Source organism: Astatotilapia calliptera, chromosome 8 (assembly GCF_900246225.1).
Source record: "Astatotilapia calliptera chromosome 8, fAstCal1.2, whole genome shotgun sequence".
Classification (NCBI taxonomy): domain Eukaryota; kingdom Metazoa; phylum Chordata; class Actinopteri; order Cichliformes; family Cichlidae; genus Astatotilapia; species Astatotilapia calliptera.
The window spans coordinates 6,189,357-6,204,120 of record NC_039309.1 but is presented as its reverse complement, the minus strand read 5'-3'; the positions used below and the strand labels follow the sequence as shown (position 1 = coordinate 6,204,120).

Here is a 14,764-nt window from a genome sequence, read left to right as displayed (position 1 = left end):
AGTAACAACATTTGGGCCAGTCAGCATTTCTCCTGAAATAATGTTTCTTTATTGTTAATGAGAATTATTACACAAAATCGTGTCTTTGTTGTTTGAATTAGATATTTCCATTTAGAAACATTGTAGAACAGGACATTGCTTCATTACTTTACATTCTTGTTGATTAAAATTAGTGTAATAATTCTGGTCTGTGACCTGTTTTAAGTAAGTAAGGCCCATTCCTTCCTTCCTTACTACTTTTAACATGAAAATGCTACACAATGCTTAAACTTGGTGACAACCGCCCTTTTAAATTCTGACCTAACTAGCAAAGCCACTTGTGCTAACTGTAACTCTGAAATATCTCAGCCATGAACAACCCGTGGTAGATGTTTAGTCGGTGGCTGCTAGAGCAAACAAGACTCTCCGATCTGATATTTGTAATATTAGATATGCAAATGTATATTTGTAATATAAGTGCAATGTAAAACTCACAGTGAGAATGAACATTTCTGTGAAATGTTAAACTTTTGAGATCAACATCATATTTCACATTTTTCTAACAAAAAGTGAATGAATAGCATTTAGGTAATTATCCAATACTTTAATAACATTTGCATCTTACATGTCTTAAAGCATGTCAAGTTGAAAGTGGAATAGACATAAAGAAGAGCCTGATTTTTCCTAAACTTTATCTGGATAATTATCTGCCAGGTGGTACATCACCAGCACAGTGGGAAGACATCACAGGCACAACTCCTCTCACCTTTGTGAATGACTGTGTCTCCTTCACCACTAATGTTTCTGCCAGGTGAGATCAATTTTTCAAGTCATACGTTTATATTTATGCATATATTAATCTCTGTCTTAAACACTGATCACTTTACTTGCTTCTTGTGCAGGTTCTGGTTAGCAGACTGCCACCAGATACCAGAGACGGTGGGCCTGGCCACACAGCTCTACAGGGAGCTGATCTGTGTGCCCTACATGGCCAAGTTTGTGGTGTTTGCTAAGATGAATGACTCAGTGGAGTCCAGCCTGAGGTGCTTCTGTATGACGGATGACAAGGTGGATAAAACCCTGGAGCAGCAGGAGAACTTTGAGGAGGTGGCCAGAAGCAAAGACATAGAGGTATGAGGGTTAAGTGAAGTAAATACAACTGATGTTACTTTTACTTTCATTATTCCCCAAGTCCTATCAAGTATAACTCGTAGTACAGTTTAATCTATTATGGAATATTTTGTCATCTGTAAATTTATACTTTTTGGAACGTATCAATGATTATGATGAAAGCATTATAATTATTCTGTGAGGTTATTATAATGCTCTGGATCTACACACATGTCTAGAGCATTAGGAAAATTAGAAAGAAAATGGAAAATGCTGCTGAGGGTGGTGATAAGGACAACATAATCGAATAAAAGAAAATGAATAAAGTTAAGAAATGAAGGAATTTAATAGTTTGATCAACTGGAAGAAAATAAGATTTAATTTTGCACTCCTTAGTTAACTAAAATAAATGTATATTTATTGCTGCATTAGGTTTTTGAAACGTCTGACAGCGTGCAATCAGTTTCAGTGCTTAACACTTTATCACAGAAACATTTCTTTATCTCTATTCTTGTAAATTTGTTTTATATTTTTATGTTAACTATGAATGCTGTTTGTTTTATTCAGGTTCTGGAGGGCCGGCCTATATATGTGGATTGTTATGGGAACTTGGCTCCCCTGACCAAAGCTGGTCAGCAGTTAGTTCTTAACTTCTACGCCTTCAAGGAGAACCGTCTGCCTTTCTGTGTCAAGGTACCTTAACATGTGCTCCAGCACCACCAGCACCTTTTGGCTAGGCTAGAATACAATGTTGGCTTAGTGCAGTCCAAATACAGGGTAAAAGCTGCAGTAATGGTTAAGTTAGTTCTATTGTTGTTTACTGCCTTTACTGCTCTTATTCATATTCAAAACCCAGTTCCTATTCTCTGGCTAAAGTCGTTAAATTAATCATTCTTCTTGTGTCATTTTGCACATCATTAATGTTAAAACTACACTTCTGTGTTAATTATTTTACCACATCACTGTAACAAAAATGAACAGTACTAAAGCAGAAAAGTGTGACTATTTTTTATGTTACACTCAATTTCTTAGCATCTTTCCTCCATCTGATGTAACATGGTTTCAATCGGTGGTGTAGATGAAGCAGGTGGACAGGTGAACAAAGGTGATGCGACCATGATAAGGTGGAGATAAAGGTCACATGAATGAATGAGTTGAAAGCAGAATGACAGATGAGCACTGAGATTTCCAGGGGTCAATCCTGGCTACTGGTGAACCTTTTTTCCTCTTATAAAAGCACCATAACAGATGAGAATTTGGTCAGGTGGAAGTATATTGACCAAATGTTGATTACATATAAAGTCTATGGAAAGATGCAAATCAAGGAAAATTCACATGAATTTGCACCAGTTGACACAAAAAGAGATTCCCCCACAGACCATGGACCATCCCGATCCCCATTTCTACTCCTCCTCCCATTGGATGTGAACATTTTGTGTATTTAATTACGTGTTTTTGTGAAAATAAAATGATAAGATTCCTTTATAAGGTGTTCTAGGTGCATACAAGGTAAAAATGGGCAATTTTGGCCTGTTTGTAGATAGTTTCTAGGCATAAAGGCAAATAAAGTATATACCACTAATACCCTAGTGCTGATAAAAAAAAATGTATATATATTTATATTAAAGTAAATCTGCAGTAACTACCACATTGTAAAAGTAAGGAGTTCAAAAAGAACCATTTTCTCACTGTAGGTCAGAGATCCCAGTCAAGAGCCGTGTGGTCGTCTCACTTTCCTGAAAGAATGTAAGATCATGAAAGGCCTTCCACAAACTGCCGTGTGCAACCTGAACATCACGCTTCCCGCAGTGAAAAAGGTAAGGTAGCATACACCCACCATTCTCTGTTGTCACATCCATAACCATATTCATGGTTAGGGTAGTTTCAGCCCCAGATAGATGAAAGACTGGAAGACTTTGGCCAAATTGCCGCCACTGTGTCTTTTATCTGTTTAAAGCTTCTCTCTGTGTATATCGGTTCCATCTACAGTGGATTCTTGTCATTGGCTGTTTCATTTTGTTCCTACTCGCCTTTTGATTTGGATGCTTTTTGGCTGAGGGCTTGTGTGCAATGGTTTTTAGTTATCAGGCTGGCTTTTCGTGGCTTCATTTTGCTGCTGAATGTTGGCGCTTTATGCTCTTTTTTTTTTTTTTTTTTTGGTCTGTTTTTATTTTTTGGGTTTTTGCTTTTTCCTTTGCTTAAGTGGCTCTCTTCTGAGTTGGAGCTTCTGTCAATCACTCCTTTTTCACCCCCTGTTTCTTTTCCCCCTGCTTTCCATTATGTTACTCCCCCTGTTCCTGCAATGCATCTTGGGAACCAGGAAACGGAGTCAGATGCCGAGGATGAGGTAAACCACACCCTCCCCACCCTGTGTTGTCCTCTGCGCTAGACCTATAGTGGCCCTGCTCTGCTCTCATAGCCTTATTTTTTCCACTTCTATAAGGGCATTACAGGCTTCTTCAAAGCAACTTTTAGCTGCTCAGTTTTGCATGATATATGGTAGAAATGAAAAACTACTTGTCTTGTGTCCACTCCTTATCCCTTGCGTTCTATAGTATGTGATACAAATGGCTCTAGAGTTTACTTGTTCTTAAGATTTAGCATGTATTAACACTAGCTCCAAACTCATTATTTTCATTTTTAAGTACATGCAGTAGATAGTTTGTAGGCTTAGCTTGACAAACTCAAGCTAAAAGACTAGCTTGGCACATTTAATCTAAATAGTATTAGCACTTCCTAAATAGAAGATTAAAACCTCTTGAATACTCTTTAAGGAGTTGTTGGTGGTGCCATATTTTGCAGTCATATATGGGCTTTGTATTTAATGTCAGTGCAGACTGAAGGGTTTGCTTTAATTTGACATTGCAAGGTCCAGTTGTTGCTCATTTGGCAGCAATAGTCAATGTAGGGTGACCTAGAACTGATAGGTTTTTGTGTTGTTTGCTATTGTTGCAGACTGAAAAGCCAGATCGACAACGTCATACCTTTGCATCCCTAGCCTTACGTAAGCGCTACAGCTATCTGGCCGAGCCTGCACTGAGTGAGTTTGACATCTTCACTAACAAACCCTGTAATGAATTTAATTATGCCAAGTTTCGTGGATAAGTTAGTTAATTAACAGCTTTAATTAACCTGTAAAATACGTAATCGATATGTAGATCGGTGTGACTTATTTAATGTGCAAATGCATTATTTCTCATCCTACATGACACGCACTGTCCACATGCTTGTTTACAAAGTGGTATATATTTTTGCATGGGTCAGTAAGTGGTTTTGAGTTTCTGTGCCATGCTTGCCCACATTGTGAGTTGTTGTTCTTCTGGGTTGATTTCCACTGCTGTGTTATACAAGTCAAATTTTTTCTTTGACTTACCAGCACCATGGTAATAGGCATTTTGGATGGAGGTCAAAGTAAAAAATTTTCTGTATTTCTTTTGTCCCCTCTGAGTTTAAAGCTCTTTTTGGCTTTGTGATGAAGTAGCAGTTTTGTGTGGGACAAAAATGCATGTCAGAGGTCTTGAGTTTGGCTTTCTTTCAGGTGTTTATTTTAAGTTTTACCACAGTCTTTGCTTGTCACCAATTTGATGCTGCATGACAAAATGGGCCAAAACTTTAGTCTTGGAAAACACATTTTGTCATATTTGTTTTAAGAGAAAATGAAAATGGAACCTTCAACAGCCATTGGCTCTGTTGGATCACAGTTTCTAAATTGTCTGAGGAATCTGTCATCATGTACTTTTTGGACCAAACAGATAAAAGGCACTTAAAAAAGCGGATTGAAATTAGAGCCAGTACCCAAATGTTGATATTAGAGTTTCTAAAGTCCAAAGAGAGAAGTTGTTTTTGTGCTTATCCTGGTGCATTTGTCTTGCCATTTTTTCTGTTGTCAGTTGTTGGTCTACGCCATTGTCTTTGGAAATTTACTTTGCTGCTGTGTGTGCTCTCTTCTGTTTATTTCTTCTGTTGTTTTTGCTGTTTTTTGATTCATCTGCCAAACAGAAATCACACAGGAACACAACTGTTTGTTTTTTTTACGCCATCTTTAGTCTGTAATTAAATTTCTTACCTCATGTAACTGTTATTGTTCCTTATTTAATACTAGGACTGTTTTACTGACCAACTCTTCCTCCTCTGATCTCCTCTTCTTTCACATTTTTTTCTCCTTTACCTTCCCCAACATGATTTTCTGTTTATCTTTACTGTTCTGCATTTTTGTTGTTATTTTTTTGCCATTCCTTCTTCATCATTGTTTCTATGAATTCACCTGAAGAAACAGCAGTTGAACGAAGCGCAGCAACAAGAGCATTGCCTGCTGGTTACCCTCACAAACCTATCTTTCCAACCAGACCTTGCCCACCATGGTCGACTGCTCCTATTACCGTCCCTGGCCAAACAAGGCCCGTCGGAATGGGGGGTGCCCTCATCTCTACCGATTCACCGGCAGCCTCACCAGCTGCTTCTCCACTGAAATCTACTTGGCCCCTCTCAGCCCCATCAGCTGCATGTCCCACAACTATAAAAGTTCCACCAGCGCTTACCCTGTCATCCCCAGTCAAATCTGCCAGTGACATAGCGTCCTCATCCCCCATCCGTTCTTACAGGACTATGCCCTCACCCATTAAAACTGTAGTCCAGCAGGGTCAGTACCCTGTCCAGGGATCTACCAGCCTTGTGTCCTCTGGAAGTCCATGCAAACCTGCCACTGATCCAGCTTCTATCAAAAGTCTTGCTTCAGCATATACATCAAGGACTTCTCCACTTCACTCAATGCCCAATGGTTATATACCAGAAAGGTCTCCAGCTCCTGTTCCTTCTACAGCATCACCAAAGACATCGTACAGCATGTACAGTTCTAATCTACCTTTTAAAACTGCCCTTGGGTCCACAGTTGTGACAGATGCAGGGGCGCATACCCTGTCTTCTGTTAAAAGCATCTCCAGTCTGTCCTCTTTGAAAACCTCTGTAGACTCAACACTCTCATCCCGTGGAGGGAGGACATCCATCTCATCTCTCTCTTCCACTGGCCAAACAACCATTGCTTCTTCAGAATTGTCCATGATGAATGGATCTGTCTCACCTGTAAAATATCCATCCTCTTCGTCCACTCCATCCTCCCCTTCTTCACGCCTTATTTCAGAGAGAAGTAGCAGCCTTCAAGAGAGGATCCAGGCCACCACCCAGGCAGCAACCTCTGGTGTCAGCGCAGCCATAAATGAGGCTATAGACTCGTACTCTGTCTCAGGCTACGGTACTCTTAAGTCACTGTCGTCCTCGCGTAGATCTGCAACAGCAAGCTCTGCTTATGGTTCTCTGAGATCTGTAGCTGCCTCCCCAAACACGGCAGTTTCGTCTAATACAATGACTGTGCCTGTCTATTCACTGGTTAATGTCATCCCAGAGACCCCTGCCAAACCAGGACCTGGGTCTCTTAAGATGGCTCTTCCCGACTCCTCTCGCACCTCATCATCTCTATCTTCCTCTTTGTCTTCCTGTGTTACTACAACAAAAATAAATTCCCAGTTAAAATCCCCTCCATTTATCACACCACCCATCATCCACCCGACTGCAGCTTCTAACCAGGAGATATTGAAAGATGTAGCAGACATGAAACAAGATCTGATTAGGATGACAGCTATTCTGCAGACAGACACACAGACTGCAGCTAAAACTGTCCAAACTTCACATACTGGCACTCCCAAAGAGACTAAGTTAGAGGAAGAGGAGCCATATACTCTGGTGGAGAAAGTAAAAGAAGATTTAGTCAAAGTCAGTGAGATATTACAGAAAGATATCATTAGTGAAGCTAAAGAAAGAGCCTCAGAGGACGAATGGGAAGAATTTTCCAAAGATGAGATTGAAGAGGCACAAAGAAGTGCCATCTCAGACTATTACCCTCCTTTTGATGAACACACACTTTTACTTAAGCACCAGTCAAGCAAAGAGTTAGACTTGGCTAAAGTAGTAGACTTTTTAACAAATGATATCGGTGCTAGCTCTCTCTCAAAAATGGCAGAGCTGAAATGTAAGTATGAGGAAGAGGCAAAAAGAGATGGGGAAGAGAAACAGAAACGTGTTCTCAAGCCATCCATGTCAATACAGGAGCACAAACTCAAAATGCCTCCACCAGTTTCAGGCATGCTCAGATCTCCCTCAGAGAAGGACCTAAGCAAACTTGCTGAGTCATATCAAGGGTCGGACACTATATTGGAATCGCCAGAGGATCTGTCTCATGAGCAGGATAAGAGTCCTCTGTCAGACAGTGGGTTTGAGACCAGGAGTGAAAAGACACCCTCTGCTCCCCAAAGTGCAGAGAGCACAGGACCTAAGCCTTTATTCACAGATTCCCCTATCCCCCCCTGCGTAACAGAGACCAGGACTGAAGTAGTCCATATTAGGAGCTATGAGCAGCCTGATGAGCTTTGTGAGCCTGGACTAATGGAAGAGGCTGCAACTGCTCTCCCTGCCATAGAACCACCTGAAGCAATTTCAGCAAGCTCCAGCAAAGCCCTACAGATGAAAATGCCCGAAGATGACTCAATGAAAAGCATGTGTCTTAAAGAGGAAACCCACATTACTACTACTACCAGAATGGTTTATCATAAGCCCCAACTGACTGATGGTGCAGAGATGATAGAGGAGGCAATGTCAGTTAGAGATATCATGAAAGCTTTCCAGTCAGGTAGGGATCCATCTAAAGATTTCGCAGGTCTTTTTGAACACAAAGCTAGCCAGGATTCTGTCAAAGGTGATGAGCTCACTCCTAGATTTCTTGACAGAGATGTTAAATCCAAACCCAAAGTTGAAAGGATAATTGAGGTTCATATTGAGAAGGGCCACAGCACTGCAGAACCGACTGAGGTCATTATCAGGGAAACCAAGAAACACCCCGAGCTTTATGTTTACAAAGGTGATCGGGGGATAAAGGAACTGACTGATTATGATGAAGCCCAACAAGAAGAAGAGGAGCTTGCTGTTGAAGAATCCCTGCCCACCTTTCTGGAAACATCTCGTGTTAATACGCCGGTGTCACAGGAAGAAGACAGTCGTCCGAGTTCTGCTCAACTCATAGCAGATGATTCATATAAAGCACTTAAATTGTTGAGCCAGCAGTCCATAGAATACTGTGATGATGAGCTATCAGAGATCCGAGGCGAGTCGTACAGGTTTGCTGAGAAAATGCTTCTCTCTGAAAAACTTGATGCGGCATCACTGAGCCACTCTGACACAGAGGATTCAGCACTGGTTTGTGACAAAATCCGCCACCTGGGTACTGAAGAAAGTAGTAGCCGTAGCACTGAGGGTGCAAGTCAACAGCAAGGAAGCCCCAAAAGAGAGTTTGTCTCAAAGTCATCAAAAGATGGGTCTCCTAAATCTGCTAAATTCCTGCACAGGGATGATCCATCTCAGTTTGATAAGGTAACAGTGCTCCATTACTCCACAGAACAGGGCAGCCCTAAACATGCAGTTTGGATGCGTTTTACAGAGGATAAACATGACAGGAGCAGGGATAAGTTACTTTATGAGGATAGGGTGGACCAAACTGTAAAGGAAGCTGAAGAAAAACTCAGTGAGGTCTCACAGTTCTTCCGTGATAAAACGGAAAAGCTCAATGATGAGCTTCAGTCTCCTGAGAAAAAGCCTATAAAGCGAGAGCTCAAGGATCCCAGGTCCTGGCCTAGCTCACCCAGCAGCAGTCCAGAGAAAACCCAGCAGAAACCCAAAGCAGAAGAGGTGTTCAGTAAAAGCAAACTCAGGGAGCCTTCAGTTGGTAAAATGTTTGGCAGCACCACAGCAGCTGAAAAGAAAAGCTCTAGTCTACCAAGCAGCCCACAGAAAACTGTTCTCTCTCATACTAGTGAGGATAAAATCAAACAACAGACAAAGTCCTGTGTGTCTGAACCCTCCTCTCCTGCTCATGTAAAATCAACATCCAAAGTGAGTGAAGTGAGAAAGAAGTTTGAATCGGAGGCTCAAAAAGTTAGTCAAAGTCAGTCTAGTCCAGCCAAAATTCCTCCTCCAGTACAGCCAAAACCGTCAATAAAGAAATTGCAGGAGAGCAAACTTCCCGTTTATCAGTTTTTTGCAGGAGGAAAAGTGTCTAAAGCATCTGAAACTTCAGAAGAAGTAAGCCCAAAAAAGGATGCTGAGAAGGACACAAATGGAAGTAAACCTGGTTTGATATCAGCATGCCCAAAAGTCCCCAAACTAGACAAGCCACCTAACAAAAACATCCCAGATGCCTCTGTACAAATCATTGAAACAAAGACAGACAAAGTAGGCACTAAAGGGAAGGCTAGTCCATCCAGTGCAACTCAGGCAATTAAAGAAAGCAATAAAAGTCAGAAAGCTCAATCACCTATAATTCCAGACAGTGCTAAAATTCCAGAAAAAGCCACTGACAGTAAAAAATACCAACAAGTTACAAAAAGTGAAAGTGCTTCCAAAGAAATTATAACTGAGCTATTCAAAAAGGATGCAGAGGAAACACTAAATAAAAATCTTAGAAAAAAGACAGAATCTCAAATTCCTGTTAGAAATACATCCCTCTCTTTAGATAATGACCTCACTAAGAAACCAACAATAACTAGACCCTCACAGATACCAACACTACCTAAAACCAAAGTACAAAGTCATGAGACAGTCCCAGCCAAAACAGATCTAACCTTTGAAATTCTTGATAATGCACCCAAAGATTCAAATTCCAATAACCTTCCTAGCCCCATAGAAATGTTGGAGAAAGCCATTACACCTCCAGCTGCTACAACAACCAGAGAGAACTTCAAAGGCATAAAAACATTACCTGTTTATGTTGGCGTTCAGGTGGGTAGACAGGCAGAGAGGGAAGCTAAAGGAGCACTGTACAATGTCAAACAAAAATCAAACTTAGCCCTAAGCCCCATAAGCCCAGATGATGACACACTAGAGCAGGTTTCTTTCATTGACAGCTCGGGAAAAAGTCCCATTACACCAGAGACTCCCAGCTCGGAGGAGGTCAGCTATGATCTCACATGCAGGACCCCTGATGGCTTTATGGGATTCTTGCCAGGGAAACCAAGCCCCATCATGGAGGTATCTGAGGAATCAGAGGGAGATGACCAGGGCAAGGTTTTCTCTTTTAAAGAGGCCCTACCAGAAAGTAAAACCAGTATTTACTCTACCCAAGCAGACATAGCTAATGCCAATAAGGAAGAAATAAAAACTGATAATCAACACGAGTTGAGCGTCAGCAATTTAAACCAACATGAAAGAGTCACTGGCATGCATGACGAAATAACAGGACAGGAGAAGCAACAAGCATCAAAAGACAAAGGTATTGCATATATTGAGTTCCCTCCCCCTCCTCCTCTGGACTCAAGTTCAGAAATGTCAGACCCAGAGAGAAAAGGTTCCTGTGCTTCTTCCGAGACCGAGACGGAAATGATGGAGGTGAATTTGCAGGAAGAACATGACAAGCATTTCCTGATCGAGCCAATTATACGAATACAGCCCCCATCCCCAGTGCCCCCTGGGGCAGATGACAGTCAGTCAAATGCTGATGAAGAGGATGATGAATCAATCTTCCAACCCATTCCTTGCAAGAAATTCACTTCTAAAGTTTCTGAGGAGGAGGACAAAAAGAAAGAGAAGGAAAAGGCATCTAAATCCAAAAAACATGACAAAAATGGAAATGGGCCCAATGGTGGCACCAATGGCACTAATGGTTCTAGTAATGGTTCAAAAGTTTCAAATGGCAAAGGAGAGGACTATGAATGTGAACAAAATGGAAATGACCAGTCAATTACAGACTGTTCAATTGCTACCACGGCTGAATTTTCTCATGACACTGATGCGACAGAAATAGACTCCCTCGATGGATATGAACTCCAAGATGAGGATGATGGCCTGTGTGAGCAGGCAGACTTACGGCTGTTTGGTCTTCCAGACAGCCGGAGAGATGTCTGGGCAACAGATACATTTAGGTCCTCTGATCGCTCTTTTCCCCAGACTAAACTGGAGGTTATTGAAGAGGAAAAAACCCCAGAGGAATGTCAAAAGGATATTATTGGCAAAGAGATACCCTCAAATGGTGGAAAGACTGATGGTGTTAGTAAAGATGGAGCTACAAGTCAGGAACAAAAACATTCAGATAAAGAGGGGTTTTCAGACACTTACTTTAGTTATAAGATAGAAGAGGAGTTTAATTCTCCTTTTAAGACTGTTGCCACCAAAGGGCTGGACTTTGACCCTTGGCCCAGTAAAGGTGGAGAAGAAGTCGTTGATATGGGAGGGACACGGGGAAACAATGGTGAGCCTAAGCCTTTTGGACTGGCAGTTGACGACCAGTCCCAGGCCACAACACCAGACACTACCCCAGCCCGAACTCCAACGGATGATAGCACGCCGACGAGCGAGCCAAATCCATTCCCCTTCCATGAAGGGAAGATGTTTGAGATGACACGCAGTGGGGCGATTGACATGAGCAAGAGGGACATGGTGGAGGAGAGGCTCCAGTTTTTTCAGATTGGTGAGCATTATTACGCAGCGGGCAGGTACAGGGTCAGGGACACTGAAGTAGATGGGAGGGAGCAGTTTTATATTCAGGAACCCACAAATACCTTCTCAGTCCCCCATGTACCCATTCAGACTACTACTGTCCAACTAGAAATATCAAATCAGGCTAGCAGTTATAGCACATGCACAAACTCATCCTGTAACACCAAGCCTAAATTCTCCACTTTTAGAACTGAATTCAACCTGTCATCTGATAAAACATCCAGTGCCTCAAATAGCACTGCTAAAAGTGGAACACCAAGCACCTTTGATCATTGTAAAGACAAAACCTCAGGGGCAAATGTAGATAGTTTTTACCATGTAACATCAAATTACACAGATTATTTTAATTTTTGTGCATCAAACATTACTCCAGATAAGTCGAAACAGACGGATAATTTGGCATGTACCTCGGAGTTTCAAAACACAGTTTACCAAAGCACAGATTATTCTTCTGCACCTTCGCAACAGATTAGAAGTTTGCAAACATCGAGCGACAATATCAGTAGCAATATCCCCGAGTACCATTCAGATGTCTTTCAGACTGGCAGTGTCATGTACAATGTGTTGTCGTCTTTAAGATCCACTCTGCAAGAGGTCAGCAGGATCGAAGCTTCCTTCAGCCAGTTAGATGAAAGCAGAAGTGAAGGCAGGGGTTTTTCTAATGTAGCAATAATAAACACTGAAGCCAAAAAGGTCAAAAGCCAGATATTCAAGTCCAGGTTACCGCTGAGGGTACCCTGCCAAAAACTATGCAGTCATAGTCAGCCAGTGACGAAAGACAAGTCACAAAAAAATGATAAAGTCCTACTTAGGAAACATGGACTACTTAAAATCAGGGAACGATTAGATCCTTTTAAGACTTTATTACCAAGGTCGAAAATTCCAGTATTAAAAGCCATTAAATACCCTTCTTATTTGCAAGAGCAGAAGCAGGTCAGTACTAAATCTACAGTTAGGGGTAGGAGCAATAACTCTGCCAGGGATGGTAAGCAGCTAACTAAAAGCAAACCCATTTTGATAAAAACCGCCAGTAGAAGTACAACAAAAGAGATGGGGAAAAAGAACAGCTCAGTGTCAAAATGTTTTAAAGCAAAGTCTGTCAGTAGCCAGATAGTCAAGTCTTTGGTCAAAACCATTTCCAAGGAGGCTGAAGCAAAGTTAGAGGGGAAAATACTGCCCACTGAGGACGAAGAGAGCTGCAGCCTCAGCATTACCAGGAACACTTCCTTGTCACAACCATCTAGAGCTTCTAGAAGTTCCTGCCCTTCACGCACCTCTACCTCCACCTCCACCAGCACCACTACATCAACATCATCTCCTATAGATGTGAGAGCTGAGGTTGAGCAGGCCAGCAGTGAGAGGATGAGGAGGAGCATGAGGAAAAGTAGGCGGACACTTGGAGGGAAGGAGCAAGAGCAGAAGGAGGAAGGGAGTCAGGTTGATCAACCAATCCCCGCTCCTGTCACGGAGAACGAGACTAGTTTGTAAACTCTTTCTAAAAACTTGTTATACTTTACCCTTCTCTCTATGAGATGCATGCAGCTGTTGTGGGTGCTTGTGATGTGACTTTGTAATGTAGCCGTCATTTCTTCTTCCTGTCATTCTTTTTATGTGTCCTGTGCTGTCTGATTTGTTCAGATAGAGGCTACAACATGGAGAATCTGTCGGTAGAGCAGAAGACTTTCACATAATTTAAGGTTTTAGTTATTTTAGGAAACAGGATATCACTTAATAACATCATAGAAGTACTGTTCTGGTGGACAGAGCTTTATAAAAGCAAGGTCTTTGGATAGAAACCGGTACAAGCGATTAAATTTCAGTATCAGGAAGCACCTTTTAGTTGTCATAAATGGTTGCAAAAGCACTTCTGGGAGGCTAAGTTTGTGAGTGTACATTTCTTTCACAATAAGACAAAGTTAGCTTTCCACCTACCCACATGACACAACACCACAGCACTCACCTCCACTCTAGATGTGTCTGAGATCGAGAATGTTTTGGGGAAATATGAAGGTGCGTTTGTTTTGATCTGCTTGCCTGGTTTGTAGATATGTTTGGTGGTACTTTTGCTCTGTGAAATCACTGTGAAAACAATACATCGGCTGAACTTGACAATCACTTGAATGACAGCTACACAAGGGCATGTCAGTGTAGTCAGCCACTGGCACTTTGTCGTAGCTAGATTGCTTTTGATTTCAAGTTTAAGCTATGAATTGTTTTTATCAGTGAGTGGGAATGTTGCTTGATGGTAGATTGTTTGTGGTTAGTTATGTGATACTCTGAACTCTAATTACAGAAACTAATACTACTAAATATCAAACTTATTAGTGTAAAAATGTCATTGATGATTTTTCTGGCCTCACAGATTCTCAAATCTTTGATTCCCCTTGATGTTATCAGCCACCCGTAAGCCTAAAAGTAGTTAATATAATGATTCCGTTACATTAAGACCTAATATTTAGCACACTGAACTAAAGAAAATAGATTTAATATAAAAGAACAGGTCTGCAAAGTATTGTCAGTGTGGAAGGGCTTGACACCTGCATTCCTTCTAATGGCCAGCAAGGAGCGTCTTCTGTCCTCGCAAAAAGAAATTTGATTGGTTCAAAGTTGAATTTGCCTCAATGCACTTTGCATAGTAAGGTAAAGACTCTACAGCAATACAGAGAAAATCCCAACAATCAGCCGACCCCCTATGAAAAAGCATTTGGCAACAGTGGGAAGGTAAAACTCCCTTTTGCCAGAAAGAAACCTCAGAGTAGAAGCAGGCTCAGTGAGGAGGAGCCATCTGCCACGACGGGTTGGAATGAAGGGTGCATCTAATTGGTCAGTTGTCATATTTTAAAGAACTGATCAAAATGTAATCAATTAATGCTTCATTATAGTTGTACGTTTTAATACTTCTTTTTAAATGTAGATATCATTAGAGTTACTTCTTTTAATGGTTGCATAATCAAAACTGTGCAAATGTTTCCCATCCCTGGGTACAGATGATGTGGAGGCCCACACAAGGTCTGGAAATGAAATGAAAAAGCTGTAGAATATAGCCCTTAAAACATCTCATTGGAGAGCTTCAGCAATTGTGGTAGGTTTTGTGTTAAGCTAAGTAAACCATGGACTTTGAGTAAATTAATACCAAACAGAC

General features: G+C 41.4%; 1 protein-coding gene across 29 annotated transcripts in view; it reads left to right on the top strand.

Moving 5' to 3' along the window:
• The window catches only part of ank3b (ankyrin 3b), a 176,265-nt gene that overhangs the window by 145,543 nt on the left and 15,958 nt on the right, over positions 1-14,764 (top strand). For 16 of the 29 annotated variants that reach the window (XM_026178137.1, XM_026178136.1, XM_026178135.1 and 13 more), the window contains 7 exons: positions 694-790; positions 882-1,110; positions 1,657-1,782; positions 2,784-2,906; positions 3,410-3,436; positions 4,045-4,129; positions 5,360-11,593. In XM_026178137.1, the coding sequence (XP_026033922.1) occupies positions 694-790; positions 882-1,110; positions 1,657-1,782; positions 2,784-2,906; positions 3,410-3,436; positions 4,045-4,129; positions 5,360-11,593 (6,921 nt within the window). Of the gene's footprint in view, positions 1-693; positions 791-881; positions 1,111-1,656; positions 1,783-2,783; positions 2,907-3,409; positions 3,437-4,044; positions 4,130-5,359; positions 13,103-14,764 lie in introns of all 29 variants that reach the window. The other 13 variants (XM_026178117.1, XM_026178122.1, XM_026178120.1 and 10 more) reach the window with 6 other exon arrangements.